Source organism: Eumetopias jubatus, unplaced genomic scaffold (genome assembly GCF_037043125.1).
Source record: "Eumetopias jubatus isolate StellerSeaLion01/CBP00866 unplaced genomic scaffold, mEumJub1_p1.0 scaffold_2, whole genome shotgun sequence".
Taxonomy (NCBI): domain Eukaryota; kingdom Metazoa; phylum Chordata; class Mammalia; order Carnivora; family Otariidae; genus Eumetopias; species Eumetopias jubatus.
In genome coordinates, this window is record NW_028274808.1 from 85,677,685 (window position 1) to 85,694,626 (window position 16,942).

The window sequence follows — 16,942 nt, forward strand, 5'->3', positions numbered from 1 at the left end:
AGACAAAACCTAAAGACTCTACCAAAAAAAAAACATGTTGAACTAATATAGGAATGATGGTTGCTAGGGGCTTGAGAGTGGGAGAATTAAAGAGTTGTTGTTTAATGGTATAGAGTTTTAGTTTTATAAGATGAAAAGAGTTCTGGAGATTGGTTGTACAACAGTGTAAATGTACCTAGCACTACTGAATTGAATGGTTAAAATTGTTTTAAATGTTAACTTTTATGTTGTGTATTCTACCACAGTTAAAAAAAATAGTTTAACTGCACAAATTAGTTAGTTGTGTTTTGTAGTATTACCTCATTGTCAGCCTCTCAAAGCTACAATGCAGGCCTGGCCATATTTTACCACTTCCTTTAAGAAATGATATGTGACAAACCTCACAATTTTGTTTGGAGCTGATGACATATTGTCACCATAGTGTGACAAGTAATACTGTGATGTCACCTTCATGATTTAATTCTTAGTTATCAGCTGGTCCATCACTGAATAATTATAGAGCACTCAAGAATTAAGCAGAAACTATTAGGTCTGTATTTCTGATTCTTATTTAAAAGGAATAAATAGCAGCAATGACCTTGACCTACATAATTTTTAAATGGAGACTATTATTTATAGAACTGTATTGCCTACAGAATGGTTTGTGACCAAGAGCAGTTTATTTTTAAGTATTTTACTTCTATAGTAAGGTAATATGGTCATTTCTGGGTAAATATCTTCATAGCTTAATACTAATAATCTAAATTTGAGAAATTTCCAAGAGGTTCAGAGTATGTGCTGTTACCATTTTTGTAATTTCTTTCTGTTGTTTTATCAAAAAGCACATAATAATGCAGCGGGATAAGATTAAAATATGAAGTAGCATGGTATATTGATGTACAGATCTAGATTCTGATCTTGTTCCACATTTCCAACCCATGTGACTTTGACCAAGTTGTTAAATCTGTTTTCAGTTTGTAGATTGGAAGTAATAATGCCTTCTTATTCGTGTCCTGGGCTGCAGAGATTAATTTAGCACATTGCTTTATGCAAATGCATGATCATAGTCATAGAACTTTAAAGATTCAGATTTTTTAGATAAAAGATTTTCTAAACTTTTTTCCTGAAGCTTTGTCAATTATTTATTTCTGAAGGGAAGTTAAGAAGAACTCTAATATAGAAAACAGAATGAGATTGCTCTGGATGAAGTAAGAATGGGGTTCTAGTAGAGTACTGCCTGCTTGGTTTCCCCTTAACTTTCCCAGCAGCCCAATACACCAGAACTCAAAGGACTTAGAATATATTTTTTCAACAAATTAATTATTAAGAAACTAAAGTGTGTGTTCATTTTGAAGAAGAAGATGTGGGCCATAAGTGATATTAATGGTCGTTATTACTGCTATTATTTTATGCATTTCTGTTTTACTTAAATGTTATTGATAGTGAGTCAAGCAAGACACTTTACTACATTATGGAAATCATGGGAGGCTTTTAAAACTTTAGAACCGAAGCTTTTAGAATTATTAACAATTCATAAGCAATTTGCAAATGTACTCATTCCTGTGCCAGTTAGTAAAAAAAAATTTAAATAAACCTACCTATGGTTATTGAGTTAAATTGATCTCTTTAAGACATACAGATGGCTAACAGACACATGAAAAAAGTGTTCATCATCATTAGCCATCAGGGAAATTCAAATCAAAACCACATTGAGATACCACCTTACACCAGTTAGAATGGCAAAAATTGACAAGGCAAGAAATAACAAATGTTGGAGAGGTTGTGGAGAAAGGGGAACCCTCTTACACTGTTGGTGGGAATGCAAGTCGGTACAGCCACTCTGGAAAACAGTGTGGAGGTTCCTCAAAAAATTAAAAATAGAGCTACCCTATGACCCAGCAATTGCACTACTGGGTATTTACCCCAAAGCCACAGATGTAGTGAAAAGAAGGGCCATATGCACCCCAATGTTCATAGCAGCAATGTCTGCAATAGCCAAACTGTGGAAAGAGCCGAGATGCCCTTCAGCAGACGAATGGATAAAAATGTGGTCCATATATACAATGGAATATTACTCAGCCATCAGAAAGGATGAATACCCAACTTTGCATCAACATGGATGGGACTGGAGGAGATTATGCAAAGTGAAATAAGTCAAGCAGAAAAAGTCAATTATCATATGGTTTCAATTATTTGTGGAACATAAGGAATAGCGTGGAGGACATTAGGAGAAGGAAGGGAAGAATGAAGGGGGGGAAATCGGAGGAAGAGATGAACCATGAGAGACGATGGACTCTGAGAAACAAACTGAGGGTTCTAGAGGGGAGGGGGGTGGGGGGATGGGTTAGCCTGGTGATGGGTATTAAGGAGGGCACATTCTGCATGGAGCACTGGGTGTTATACACAAACAGTGAATCATGGAACACGACATCAAAAACTAATGTACTGTATGGTGACTAACATAAAAAATTTGATCTCTTTAAATTTACTTTCTATCTCAGTTACACCTCTTTTTTTTATGATTCAGGGAACTCAAACTCTTCTAACAAATAACAGCATACATCATTTTTTGTGTTGTCTTTGTCCATAAAGAGGGTGGTATTAACATACTTTTTAATATAGAATATTCCTATTATGGTAGATTGGTCGATTTAAAAAAAAATGCATTTTTCAAAGTAAACTTCAGTGTTATAGCCAGTGTCCCATAGAAGAAATCAAGGTTTAACTGGCCCACATATTCACTTAAGTTTTGATCTCATTAGGAAGGGTTCTAATCATAGATCAATGAAACGGAATTAGTTCTTTGAAAAGATCAACAAAATTGATAAACCTCTAGCAAGACTTACTAAAAAAAGAGAGAGGACTCAAATAAAATTACCAGTGAAAGAGGAGAGAAACAACTGACACCACAGAAATACAAACAATTGTAACAGAATATTATAAAAACCTATATGCCAGCAAATTAGACAACTTAGAAGAAATGGATAAATTCCTAGAAATGTGTAACCTATCAAAATTAAAGCAGGAAGAAATAGAAAATTTGAACAGACCAAGCACCAGCAATGAAATGGAATCAGTAATCAAAAAACTCCCAACAAACAGAAGTATAGGACCAGATGGCTTCACAGGCAAATTCTGCCAAATACTGAAAAAAGAGTTAATACCCATTCTTCTCAAACCATTCCAAAAAATACAACAGGAAGGAAACCAAATTCATTCTATGAAGCCAGCATTACCCTGATACCAAAACCAGATAAAGACATCACAAAAAAAGAGAACTGCAGGCCAGTATCTCTCATGAATATAGATGCAAAAATCCTCAACAAAATATTAGCAAACTGAATCCAACAATATATTTAAAAAATCATATACCACAGTCAAGTGGGATTTATTCCTGGGATGCAAGGTGGTTTAATATTCATAAAACAATCAACATGATATGTCACATCAATAAGAGAGGATAAAATCCATATGATCATTTCAATATATGCAGAAAAAGCATCTGAAGAAGTACAAAATCCATTCGTGGTAAAAAACAAAAACAAAAACAAAAAACAAAACCCTCTGCAAAGTCGGTCTAGAAAGGAACAAATCTCAAAATAATAAAGGCCTTATATGAAAACCTACAGCCAACACAATACTCGATGGTGAAAAACATAGAGCTTTCCCCCAAGGTCAGGAAAAAGAGAAGGATGTCCACTCTCACCACTGTTATTCAACAGAATACTGGAAGTCTTAGCCACAGCAATTAGATGACATAAAGAAATAAAAGGCATCCAGATTGGTAAGGAAGAAGTAAAACTCACTATGTGCAGATGACATTATTATATATAGAAAACTCTAAAGACTCCACCCAAAAACTACTAGAACTGATAAATGAATTCAGTAAAGTTGCAGGACGCAAAATCAATGTACAGAAGTCTGTTGCATTCCTATATGCTAATAATGAAGCAGCAGAAAGTGAAACTAAGAAAACAATCCCATTTACAATTGTACCCAAAACAATAAAATATCTAGGAATAAACTTAACCAAAGAGGTGAAAAGACCTCTACTTTGAAAACTATAAAACACTGATGAAAGAAATTCAAGACGTTACAAAGGAATGGAAAAACATTTCCATGCTCATAGATTGGAAGAACAAATATTGTTAAAATGTCTGTTCTACCCAAAGCAATTGACACATTTATGCAATCCCTATTGAAATACCAACAGCAGTTTTCACAGAACTAGAACAAACAATCCTAAAATTTGTATGGAACCATAAAAGACCTCAAATAGCCAAAGCAATCTTAAAAAAAGAAAAACAAAACTGGAGGTATATCACAATTCCAGACTTCAAGTTATATTACAAAGTGGTAGTAATTAAAACAGTATGGTACTGGCATAAAAATAGACACAGATCAGTGGAATAGAACAGAAAACAATTATACAGTCAAGTAATTTTCAACAAAGGAGGAATGAATATGCAATGGGAAAAAGTCTTTTCAACAAATGGTGTTGGGAAAACTGGACAGCCACATGCAAAAGAATGAAACTGGACCACTTTCTTACACCATTCACAAAAACAAACTAAAAATGGATTAAAGACCTAAATGTGGGACCTGAAACCATAAAAATCCTTGAAGGGAGCACAGGCAGTAATCTCTCTGACATTGGCTGTAACAACATTTTTCTAAATATGTCTCCTGAGGCAAGGGAAATAAAAGCAAAAATAAACTATTGGGACTACATCAAAAAAGTTTCTGCACAGTGAAAGAAACAACAAAACTAAAAGGAAACCTATTGAATGGGAGAAGGTATTTGCAAATGGCATACCTGATAAAGGGTTAGTAAACAAAATATATAGAGAACTGATACAACTCAACACCCAAAAACCAAATAATCCAATTAAAAATGGGCAAAAGACTTGAACAGACATTTCTCCAAAGAAAACATACAGAGGGCTAACAGACACATGAAAAGATGCTCAATATCACTTATCATCAAGGAAATGCAAATCAAAACTACAATGAGATACCATTTTATACCAGTCAGAATGGCTAAAATCAAAACACAAGAAACAATGTTGACAAAGATATGGAGTAAAAAGAACCCTCTTGCAGTGTTGGTGGGAATGCAAATTGGTGTAGCCATTGTAGAAAACTGTATGGAGGTTCCTCAAAAAATTAAAATAGAACTACCCTATGATCCAGGAATTGCACTACTGGATATTTACTGGGTATTTACCCCAAAAATACAAAAGCACTAATTCAAGGGATATATGTGCCCCTATGTTTATTGCGGCATTATTTGCAATAGCTAAATCATGGAAGCAGCCCAAGTGTCCATTGATGGTTGAATGGATAAAGTTGTGGTGTGTACACACACACACACACACACACACACACACACACACAGGAATATTCCTCAGCTGTAAAAAAGAATGAAATCTTGCCATTTGCAACAACACAGATAGAACTAGGGAGTATTATGCTGAGCAAAGTAAGTCAGAGAAACTCAAATATCATATTATCTCACTCATATGTGGAATTTTAAGAAACAAAAGAACAAAGGAAAGAAGCAGATTCTTAACTATAGAGAGCGAACTGATGGTTACCAGAGGGGAGGTAAGTGGATGGATGAGGGATATAGGCATTGGAGATTAAAAAAAGAAGCGTTCCAATCATTTGGGCTAACTATATGGAAGAAAGCTTTTTATAATCTGATGTTTCTTTTCTAAAAACAGCTTTATTAATACATTGTACACCTCTAGTTCACTTGTTTAATGTGTGAAAGTGAATGGGGTTTAATACATTTACAGAGTTATGTAACCATTTTTAACCACAATTTTAGAACATTTTCATTACCCCTTAACCCTTTCTTCCCACTCCTTTTCCTAGGCACTCACTAAATCTGTTTTCTGTTTCTATGGATTTGCCTGTGTCTTTTCAGTGGGATCATGCAATATGTGGTGTTTTATTACTGGCTTCTTAACTCAGCATGTTGTTTTGAGATTCATCTATCTTGTAACACATCAGCACTCTATTCTGTTTTATTGGTAAATAATATTTTATTGTATAGATAGCCCACATTTTGTTTAACCATTAGGTGATGGACATTTGGGTTGTTTCTATTTTTTGGTTATTATGAAAAATGTTTCTTTAAACATCTATATTTATGTTTTGTGTAGATATCTGTTTTTGTTTCTCTTGGGCAGATACCTAGTAGTGGAATTGCTAGGTTATAGAGTAATTCTATTTTTAACATTTTGAAGAACTGCCATACAGTCTTCCAAAACTTGCAACATTTTACATTCCTGCCAGCAGGGTATAAAGGTTCTAACTTCTCCAAATCCTCCCAGCACTTGTTACTGTCTCTTTTTGATTATAACCATTCTGGTAGATGTAATTTGCTTATCTCAAATCCAGTGTTTCTTAAGCAGACCCATGTAGGGGCTATAGATATTTTGTGGAAGATCTAAGCATTCTTTCTAAGAATTTACTTTTTTTGTTTGTTTGTTTTAAAGATTTTATTTATTTATTTATTTATTTTGACAGACACAGCAAGAGAGGGAACACAAGCAGGGGGAGTGAGAGAGGGAGAATAAGCTTCTGGCGGAGCAGGGAGCCCGATGCGGGGTTCGATCCCAGGACCCTGGGATCATGACCTGGGCTGAAGGCAGACACTTAACGACTGAGCCACCCAAGCGCCCCTCTAAGAATTTACTTTTTAAAAAAATTTGTCATGTTGATGGTAACTGAAAAAAAAAAAAGTAATAGAACTATACTATGGATCATCTGGCTCACCTGCCCACCTTATAACCAAGGACTGCCACACTCTTTCGGTGTCCACATTTACTTTGTGTTTAAAAGGCCATTGGCACCAAAAAATAAAACTTGAATTTTAACATGTTAACATTTTAACATGTTAAAGCCATAATTATACAAATCATATATTTTCTGCCAAGAGGCAGCCAAATTATATTTGGTTTCTGCTCAAATAATGCTATAATAAGGAATGGACATTTTGCAGTATTTAAATAGAGAAATGGTTAAATTATTGAGTCATCAAAGTATTATGATAAATGTAAAAGAACGTTATCCAACTTAGTCAACCTGATTGCAGTTTGATTGTTCTTTTAGCTGTGATTTGATTCATGAAAAGACTGTCACATTAAATTGTGATAAAATTATTTTTCTTTAGTTTTTTTTTGTATTTATATGTAAGTGTACTTTGGTTTCATAATTACGAAACTCTGGTTGTATGTTTATATATACTTAAGCAACATTGTAATAAAAAAACAAACATTTGAGAATCATGATCCTTATTTCTTTCTTTTAAAAGGGTCCACATATTTTTTTTAAGATTTTATTTATTTATTTGAGAGAGAGAGACAGAGATAGTAAGAGAGAGCACAAGCCAGAAGGAGAGGGGGAAGCAGGCTCCCCGCTGATCATGACCTGAGCTGAAGGCAGACTCTTAACCAACTGAGCCACCCAGGCACCCCAGGGGTCCATATATTATTTGAGTTTGGTAATCACTGTTGTTGATATCTTTAAGTTTAAATGCTTGGCTCTTTGTTTTTAAAATATTTTATTTATTTTATTTATTTATTTATTTATTTATTTATTTATGTATGTATGTATGTATGTATGTATGTATGTATTTATTTATGAGAGAGTGTGAGTGCACGCAAGTGCAGAGGAAGGGCAGAGGGAGAGAGAGGGGGACAAGCAGACTCCTTGCTGAGCAGAGCCCTAGGTAGGACTGGATCTCAGGACTCTGAGATCACGACCTGAGCGGAAACCAAGAGTTAGCCGCTTAACGGACTGAGCCACCCAGCTGCCCCTTGGCTCTTTGTTTTTAGTGGCAGGTGGGTAGCTCTAGAATCTGTGTCCTGTGGGATTTGAAGTTTGTATTTTTATTTGTTCAAAGTGTAACTTAAATAATTTTGTCAATGATTTGTTTTAAAAGCCATCCTACAATAAAGGCGGTATTAAAGAAAAATTATTTCTTTGTAAGTGTACTTACATATTTTTCACAACTTTTATCTTCACTGATAACTTTTAACTTCACAGGTAATCAGTATGCATTTCCAAAGCTTTTGGCTATGTTTGGGTCTTCTGTTCATCTCAATTAATGCAGAATTTATGGATGATGGTGTTGAGATGGAAGATTTTGATGAAAATTCAGAAGAGATTGATGTCAATGAAGGTGAACTCTCCTCAGAGGTAAGGTTATTGAGAAATGAGTTGTAAGTTATTCCTTTACAGGATACAGAGGACCTCTTAAGATTCATTTCAGTTCTAACAGTATTCATTTTCCAAACAAATAGAAAAACACTGTTTTTTCCCCAACTGTTAGAGTGCCCATGTATTACAGAGATTTATGCATTACACCTAGTACAGTTTTATTACAAAGTAAATATGGGGAAGGTTTTTACTATCAGAATAGGAATTTGTCACTGCTGAAGAAGACTGTTAGACTTCTATCTAAGAGAAAGGTTTTCATTCTTCTGACACTGCCAGCCCTCTTCAGATAGGAGATAAGGTAGTATAATTTGCAGTTCTCCTAGGAGTAAAGTAAATAGTTTTTCTTATTTCTCTGAGGAAAGGAAATACTAACCAGGAGGATGAATACGAAAGGGAAGTGATCATGAGGTAGGCATTTAATAAGGCTCACCTGTGTTTGTGGCTCAGCATTGTTAAGACGTGGTTTGAGGTGGTGACTAACAGAAGTCTGAAAAACCTTGCAGAGATTTTTGTACATCCTGACAATCCAGAAGAACTTTTACATTGAGGAATATTCATAGATATACTGAGCCAGTCAGAAAATTTGTCAGAAATCTTGTTGATGGTAAGAATGGATGAGTTGTATTGTGCTATAGCAGCTAATTCAAGGGCCAAGGACCATAGCCTATAGCTGGTACAGACTTCTTCACCTCACTTACCTTGAGAGTTTTTCATTTGCAAACGAAAGTGTTGTTTAGCTGTTTAAGGTGAATATTCTTTCTCTTGTTAAAGTTTAAACTCCACAAGGACATTTCTTTTAAAACCTAGTTATGCAGTCTACAATAAGTAAGTAATCAAAGTGCTGATGATTGACTTAGGTACAGCTCCTACAAGGGTCTTTGGAGGTTAATACTGCAAAGGAATTGGGAGATACCGACCACTTCAACTGCATTTGGTGATATTTGAAAAAACGATAGGAAGTGGAATCTTGACCCATCAGTAATTATGTGGAATTGTGTTTGATTATTGGTTTCCACCCCTCTTAAAGAGGAAATGTACTATCAGGTTGGGGTAGAGACAGTGAATAGAAAAAGTACTTCATCCTTTTCTCTAAAGGCTGAGAAAAGAAATCATACAGGTAAAATCACAGAGATCAATTCAGAAAGGACCCAAATTGATCTATTACTTTAGGCAAAATTTATTCATTCATCATCAGTTCAAATTATTTTTTGATAATTTGTCAATAAATTATCTTTAATCTCTTAAATTGTTTTGTTGGTATGTTCTATAGAGCACAGCAGTTAAGTGTATAAGCTTTGGAGCCAGGCAGCCTGAGTTCCTATCATTGCATGTTACACTGGATGTAAGATGGGTGCAATAATAGTATTTTGCTCATAGAAGTCTTATGAGGATTAAAAGAACCACCATATCACCACCACCAATATCATTATCATCATCACCACAGCTAACGCTTACAGGGCCCTTGAAACTGCGCTTTGCTTTGTAGTGCTTTCTCTGTTGAATCTTTTTCTTCTCTGGGTTCCTAATCACTCAAAATGGTATTCTCATCCTCTACCATGTAACAGTGAAATTTAAGAGTTAATTTTAAACTCATCTACATGCTTGCTAAGTTTTTTATCTTATATGTGTTAGATCATGGTATTTCCTCTGTTTCTAATGATTTGTATTCCCAAATATTGTCACCTGTCAGGATCCTTTCAAGGCCATGTCAGCTGTATCATGAGGCCTTCTCTAATAGAATTTTTCCCCATCCCTCCTGTTTTAGAAGGAATCAGTGTATTATTCTCTGTTTGCACTTAGATGGTATTTTTTTTCTGGCATTGTATCTCTGATACTCTCTTGTATCTTACTGTACTAGGATGCAACGTTTTGAGGCCATGTCACCTTTTATTTATTTTACTTATATGTGTATTACTACGTACTGGGTTCTTAACTAGTGAGATTATTTAATTAAAATATTTGCGAAGATGAATAACTTTAGATTTTAAAAAATCTATTTTCTAGATTAAATATAAGACACCTCAACCTATAGGAGAAGTATATTTTACAGAAACTTTTGATAGTGGAAGGCTGGCTGGGTGAGTATTCATTCAAGAGGATGTTTTCTTTGATTTAATTAGCTTTTTTCAAGTTATTGGTTATTGGCCTATGAAAATTGCCTCTACTATAAAACTGTAAAAAATGTTACTTTATTTGGCAGTGTAAACCAGTACCTTAACGCATTTTTATTATTGATAGAAATGTTTAACTTGAAGAGTTATTCATTTATACAAAGAAAATAATACAAATGAATTATGAATATAAAGTAAAAATTTATGACATTTCTTCATTCCTAAAGACAGATATTATTAACCTGATATCAGATGACAAATTCAAATTACTGTTCTATCCTAAATATTGGTTAAAAAAATAAATGTTACTATTTATTAATTATTATATACCAGACACTGTCCCAAGTGGGTAAGTACTGTCTTTATCTCCATTTTACAGGTGAGGAAACTGAGGCTTAGTATATCTTACATATGATCAAACAACTAGTAAATTGTGGATTCCAAATATGATTTAACTCTAACCTTGCAAGATTCTACATGGGCATCTTTATTTAGCCTCTAAGCATTTATTTATTTATTTTTAAAAATATTTTATTTATTTATTTGACAGAGAGAATGAGATAGAGAGAGAGCATGAGAGGGGGGAGGGTCAGAGGAAGAAGCAGACTCCCCGCTGAGCAGGGAGCCGGATGCGGGACTCGATCCGGGGACTCCAGGATCATGACCCGAGCCGAAGGCAGTTCCTTAACCAACTGAGCCACCCAGGCGCCCTCTAAGCATTTATTTTTTAATGAGAAGTGACTTTTGAGTAATCTTTTGTTATATTTCTAATATGCATTGTGTCTATAAATTGCTGGTTTTAGTTTTAATGATACTTATTTGCTTTTATCTTTATTTACAGGTGGGTCTTATCAAAAGCAAAGAAAGATGATACAGATGCGGAGATTTCCATATATGATGGTAAAATATTTATTTAAATATTCAGTAAAACCAGAATGACCCCGAGTTCACTAGCTTTTGAAATTATATTTCTATTAAATATAGATATAGTATATGGGGTCTGGGCCGCCATCATGCTTCACAACAGAATGTTCAGTCTTTTGTCTATTTTTGTCTATTTCCGGAAGTCCCTGGGTGATCCATGCTTAAGCCACCATCGGGTTTCCTAACTCGGAAGGGCTGAATCTTCATTCCCCTGCAGTTAGTCATGGCCTGTCCAGCAGCAGTGTTTCCCCAGCTCCTGCCCTTCTCTGTTGTCGCATCTCAAGCACGGGCACACCTCCGTCAAGTTGTAACTGAGGGCAAGATCCTCCTCGCCGGTGCAGAACGGGGGATAACCTACGAGAGCTATGAGATATGTGGCTACTCTTGTAGCCCACATCTCCGGGCCTTACATCCCCTGTCACTGGGTCTCTGCTAGGATCCTGTTCAGGCTTTGCCATAGAAAGAAATGTCCTATATGCAAGGGTCATCTTTTCTTCCCTAATGGGACTTTGTTGTAGTATGATGAAAGAATTTCTTCTTCCTTCTAATCTAAAACCGGCCTCCTCCTTGGTTGTATCCTAAAGCAAGATCAGCCTCTTCTCAAGGTGACTGATCATGGGAATTCCCTCTCTCAGAGGACCTCATACCCATAAGGATGTGACCTCACATGCAGACTCCAACAGGCTGTTACGTGAGAACAATGACAAGAACAGTACATGAGATAATAGCATGTGTAGGATGTCAGCTGTCTATTCCTTTTCCTAGTTTATTTTGGTGTGAGATGGAGATCGTACCTGCATGTCTTCCTTTGCAGTGTTCTCCATCCCAGCAACTCCTCTGGGTTTGTATGTGCTTATATTCTCCATAAAGAACTTTACCACATGCTCAGATCAAGCAATATTGCGTTCATTCTCTAAATCCATTTAGGGAAAAGGATAATTTCACCCAAAGAAGCAGGAAGTCTGCAGAGATGTAACACAACCACCTCTAACCATCCACAGAAATACACATTATTAAACAGAATGCGTGGCTTAAAACATCTATGTTTAGGGGCATCTGGCTGACTCAGAAGAGTATGTGACTTTTGACCTCAGGGTTGTACCATTTAAGCCCCATGTTGGGTGTAGAGATTACTTAAAAAATAAAAAATAAAAAAGCTATGTTTACACTACTTTAGTTTTTTCAAGAACTTCAGGTAGATACTTGTTTCACATTTGTAATTTTAGAAAAATCCATTGATGGAGTTTCCTAAAATGAAGTTATTGTCTATCTTACAAGTGAGTTTCAGTCTCTATTTCTTGCAGGACAGAAGTGGCTTTTAAAGTTTATTTTTATTTTTTTAAAGATTTTATTTATTTGACAGAGAGAGACAGCGAGAGAGGGAACACAAGCAGGGGGAGTGGGAGAGAGAGAAGCAGGCTTCCCACTGAGCAGGGAGCCCGATGCGGGGCTCACTCCTGGGATTATGACCTGAGCCGAAGGCAAACGCTTAAGGACTGAGCCACTGAGGCGCCTGACTTTTAATGTTTAAATGAGTTTTTACTTGAGTTCAAAGGTAAAAATCAAACAAGCAAAAAGCCAAACTTCTTAGCACTCAAGTTTGGTCTATAGTCTCATTAAACATAAATATCCATGAAAATAATATTCTCATATATTAGATTTAATATAGTTTCTGAATGGCTTTTATCAACATCTCGAAAGCAACTTCGAAAAATATGGAATCTGTTAAAGTGCTAGATCCTGAAAATGGTATTTTGGATACTGGTAGTAGCAGCGTTGTTTACAAAGTGGTTAGTTGAGATTAATATTAGATTCTTTTGCAGGAATATTTATTATTCACAGTAGTTAATGGCAGCTTCTGTCAAGTACCACTTGAATAAAGCTCATTCTGAGCTTGTCAGGAGAAAGCAAACCTAAGAAAGGTGCTGGGGTATAGAGTTTGCATTTGGAATACATTTACATTTTTCAGATTAAGTATAAATATTGAATAAATACTAATTATTTAAATAACCAACTTTCAGGATGTAAAACCCTTTTTAAAATTTTATTTACCCTAGAATTGGGGCACCTGGGTGTCTCAGTTGGTTAATCATCTGAGTCTTGGTTTCCGTTCAGGTGGTGATCTTAGGGTCATGAGATGGCTCTGCACTCAGCATGGAGTTTGCTTGGGATTCTCTGCCCCTCCCTCTGCCACTTCACCCAGAGTGTGCTCTCTCTCTCTCTTTCCCTCTAAAATAAATAAAATCTTAAAAGAAAATTTTTTTGTTTACACCAGAATTTATATTCACCGATATTGTCTAAAATTTGGCTAAATGATCAGTTAATAGAAAGTTGTTGTTTATTTGGAATTGAGAAAAACCTCTTGTCATTGAGCAATAATTTCCCTGTCACAAGTTTTCTAAAATTGAAGTGCTATTTGGTACCTTTTTCAAAGCTGATAAATATATGTGCATAATTGCAAGGAAAAAAAGGACAAGTTTAAAAAGTTCTTTATGATAGGGGCGCCTGGGTAGCTCAGTCATTAAGCGTCTTCCTTCGGCTCGGGTCATGATCCCAGGGTCCTGGGATGGAGCCCTACATTGGGCTCCCTGCTCCGCAGGAAGCCTGCTTCTCCCTCTCCCACTCCCCCTGCTTCTGTTCCCTTTCTCACTGTCTCTCTCTCTGTCAAATAAATAAATCAAATCTTAAAAAAAAAAATTCTGTATGATAAATATCCTGAAAATCCTAAAGATAACGTTATTTCTTAAAAGAAGAAACCATGGGTTTTTATTTTTGTGAAACCATGGTTTAGTAGTGATAATACAATTTATCATCACTGTGAGAGAAGAAATATCAAATGAATTCATGTTTTTTAGAGAAGTATTGTATAACCAAATTAGGGAGAGGAAAAGGAATAGAAACCTGTGAGCTTTTAAAAATGCATTTTATAGGGGCACCTGGGTGGCTCAGTTGATTGAGCGTCTGCCTTCGGCTCAGGTCATGATCCCGGGGTCCTGGGATTGAGTCCCACATTGGGTTCCCCGGCTTGTGTTCTCTCTTGTCATCTCTCGTCTGTCTTTGGTTAGGTTTATTCCTAGGTATCTTATGGTTTTGGGTGCAAGTGTAAATGGAACCTACTCCTTGATTTTTTTTTTCCTCTATCTCATTGTTGGTATATAGAAATGCAACTGATTTCTGTGCATTGATTTAAAGTTTTGTTTTATTTTTCCCAAATCAGCCTTCAAGAAAAAATCTTATTGGTCACGCTAGTAAATAATTTGTAGGTCAGTGTCTTGGGTTTTAGTTTAATTGCTTTGCTTTACATTTTAGGAAGATGGGAAATAGAAGAATTGAAAGAAAACCGAGTGCCCGGTGACAGAGGCCTGGTACTGAAATCTAGAGCAAGGCATCATGCAATAGCTGCTGTATTAGCAAAACCCTTCATTTTTGCTGATAAACCCTTGATCGTTCAGTAAGTTTTATTATATTTTACAGTACTTTTTCTGAAATTTGTATTAGTTTTCTATAATTTGGCTTCTGAATATAGCTATAATGGGTATAAAATGGGCATAAAAATCCAGATTTCCTTTTCAGTTTCACTTACTTAAATACACAATGCATGTATATACACAGATACTCTGAGGTTTTGAGGGAAAGCCAGGTCGATTTAAAAATTATATAATATATACTACAATCTAAAAAATTCTGCCACCATAGACTATACAATACCATACTAAGATCACCATTTTTATTTTAACTCTTTTCTTAAAATTACTTGCTCTGAGGATATTAACTTGAGTATATTCAGAATAGAACCATAAATGTTGCTGTTAAACTAGTTATAAGATTCAAAGGAAACAAATTTATTTTAAAAAGTATGTGCATATATATAGATCAGTGTCTTTCCACCTTTTATTTTTTAATTTTTAAAAATTTAAATTCAATTTAATTAACATATAGTATATTATTAGTTTCAGAGGTAATTCAGTGATTCAGCAGTTGCATATAACCCCCAGTGCTCATTCCATCAAAGGGCACATGTTTTCACAGACAATCCTTTCCTCCCGTCCCCGACAACGTGACATAAACTGGTTTTATTATGATGTTGCTGACATGTTTACCGTCATAAAATCAGGTGTAAATTCTTCAATATTCACTTACATAAAATGGATATAAGACAAAATAGATTTATACAAATACAATTACAAAGCTGATAAAATTCAAATTAAAAACAAAAGGAAATGCATAAATGTTATTTTCTCCCTTATGGTAGAAGATTTGGCTGTCCAAAGTTAATGACAACACAAAGAAATATTATTAAATGTAAAGTATATCACTCTAGAACCCTTTCAGTTTTTTTGTTAACATTGTTAAACATGTTCCTACATAGTATAACTAAAATGTCATTTTGTGTTTTAGCAATTTTAAAAAATATGGCATTTGGTATAATTGGCTTAATTTTTCGCTTGTGTCGCTTTGGCTTAGTTGCACTGTCCTGTGAATAAATTTAAAGTTTTAAATAATGTCAAATAGTATATGACTATTATTTTAACAAATTGAAAATATTTTTACAAGTACTTATTGGAACTAATATTTAAGCTTGATACTATTTGTCATTATTCAGGGTTTGGCTTTTCTTTTTTCTTGAAAGTTTGAAAGTAATCCTATTATTCTGTTGAAACTTAGTTGAATATAATATCACTTTCTATTTTGACCCTCTGTGGCTTAAATGAAAGGGAAAGAAAAATAATAGAAGGTGTAATATTTTCAGAGTAAAATGAATCAAATTTAGTATTTTCAGAAAGTATAAATCACTCCTAGGCAAGTAAGCAAAAGATAGAAACAAAGATTGGATGATAAGTGTAGAAGAATTATTAAAGTAATTGTGAAATTATGCCCTGAAAAAAGAAGAGGAGGACCAACAGGAATTGAATAGAAGTCTTTGCTTTGCTTAAAAACAACCCAAAGAAGGAGAGTGAATGTCTCCTCTTAATATTGATAAAATGAAATGGGATATTAAATAAAGTAATTTTATATTAACTACTGTAAATACTATGGACTCACAATATAACTTTCCTTTAAAACTGCTCCTCCCACATGGTGTACATGTTAATATGCATTGTGTGGTCATGTAAGTTTGAGAAATGAAGAATATCCTAGACAGAAGGAACCACATTTGCTTCACCATTACAGACTTGGAGAAAGAAGTTCTACATGCAGAAACCTCCTTCTAACTTCAGTAGTGTGTTTTCCAGACATATTTGACCACAGAATTTCATCCCCCAACAAGAATTACTGCCTCATAGGACAGTGTGGGGAATGATAGTCTTACAGAAGATAGTGTTGCCACATACTCTTACACGTCCTCCTTTGTCCTGGACCAAGGAATAGCAGCAGTCGAGCTGTATGACACACAGTTCACTGATCTCTAATGCACTGTGAACTATTTGCATTAGGTACGATTAATGATTTGAAAACTCCGGAAGTTTGCAATGTAAGAAATAGACATAATGATTGGGTCTAGGCATATTACAACCACAAAGCTATGTTCATATTTATAGATAGATTACAACATATTTTTTTTTCAGTTCTTACCTTTTCACAGAACCCTTGTCTTTAGATCAAATAAAACTATATTTTTATTTTATTTTACCTGAAATAATTAATATTTACCTTTAATTCACACTATGTACCATTTCTTACTTTATAGTCCATAA

The 16,942-nt window shown here is 34.9% G+C and overlaps 1 protein-coding gene across 1 annotated transcript in view; it reads left to right on the forward strand.

Moving 5' to 3' along the window:
- Window positions 1-16,942, forward strand: part of CLGN (calmegin) — a 55,267-nt gene that overhangs the window by 7,365 nt on the left and 30,960 nt on the right. Inside the window, exons 2-5 of the mRNA XM_028102215.2 lie at window positions 8,038-8,190; window positions 10,216-10,289; window positions 11,164-11,222; window positions 14,556-14,697. Coding sequence (XP_027958016.1) covers window positions 8,047-8,190; window positions 10,216-10,289; window positions 11,164-11,222; window positions 14,556-14,697 — 419 coding nt within the window. The 5' untranslated portion in view covers window positions 8,038-8,046. The remainder of the gene's footprint in view (window positions 1-8,037; window positions 8,191-10,215; window positions 10,290-11,163; window positions 11,223-14,555; window positions 14,698-16,942) is intronic.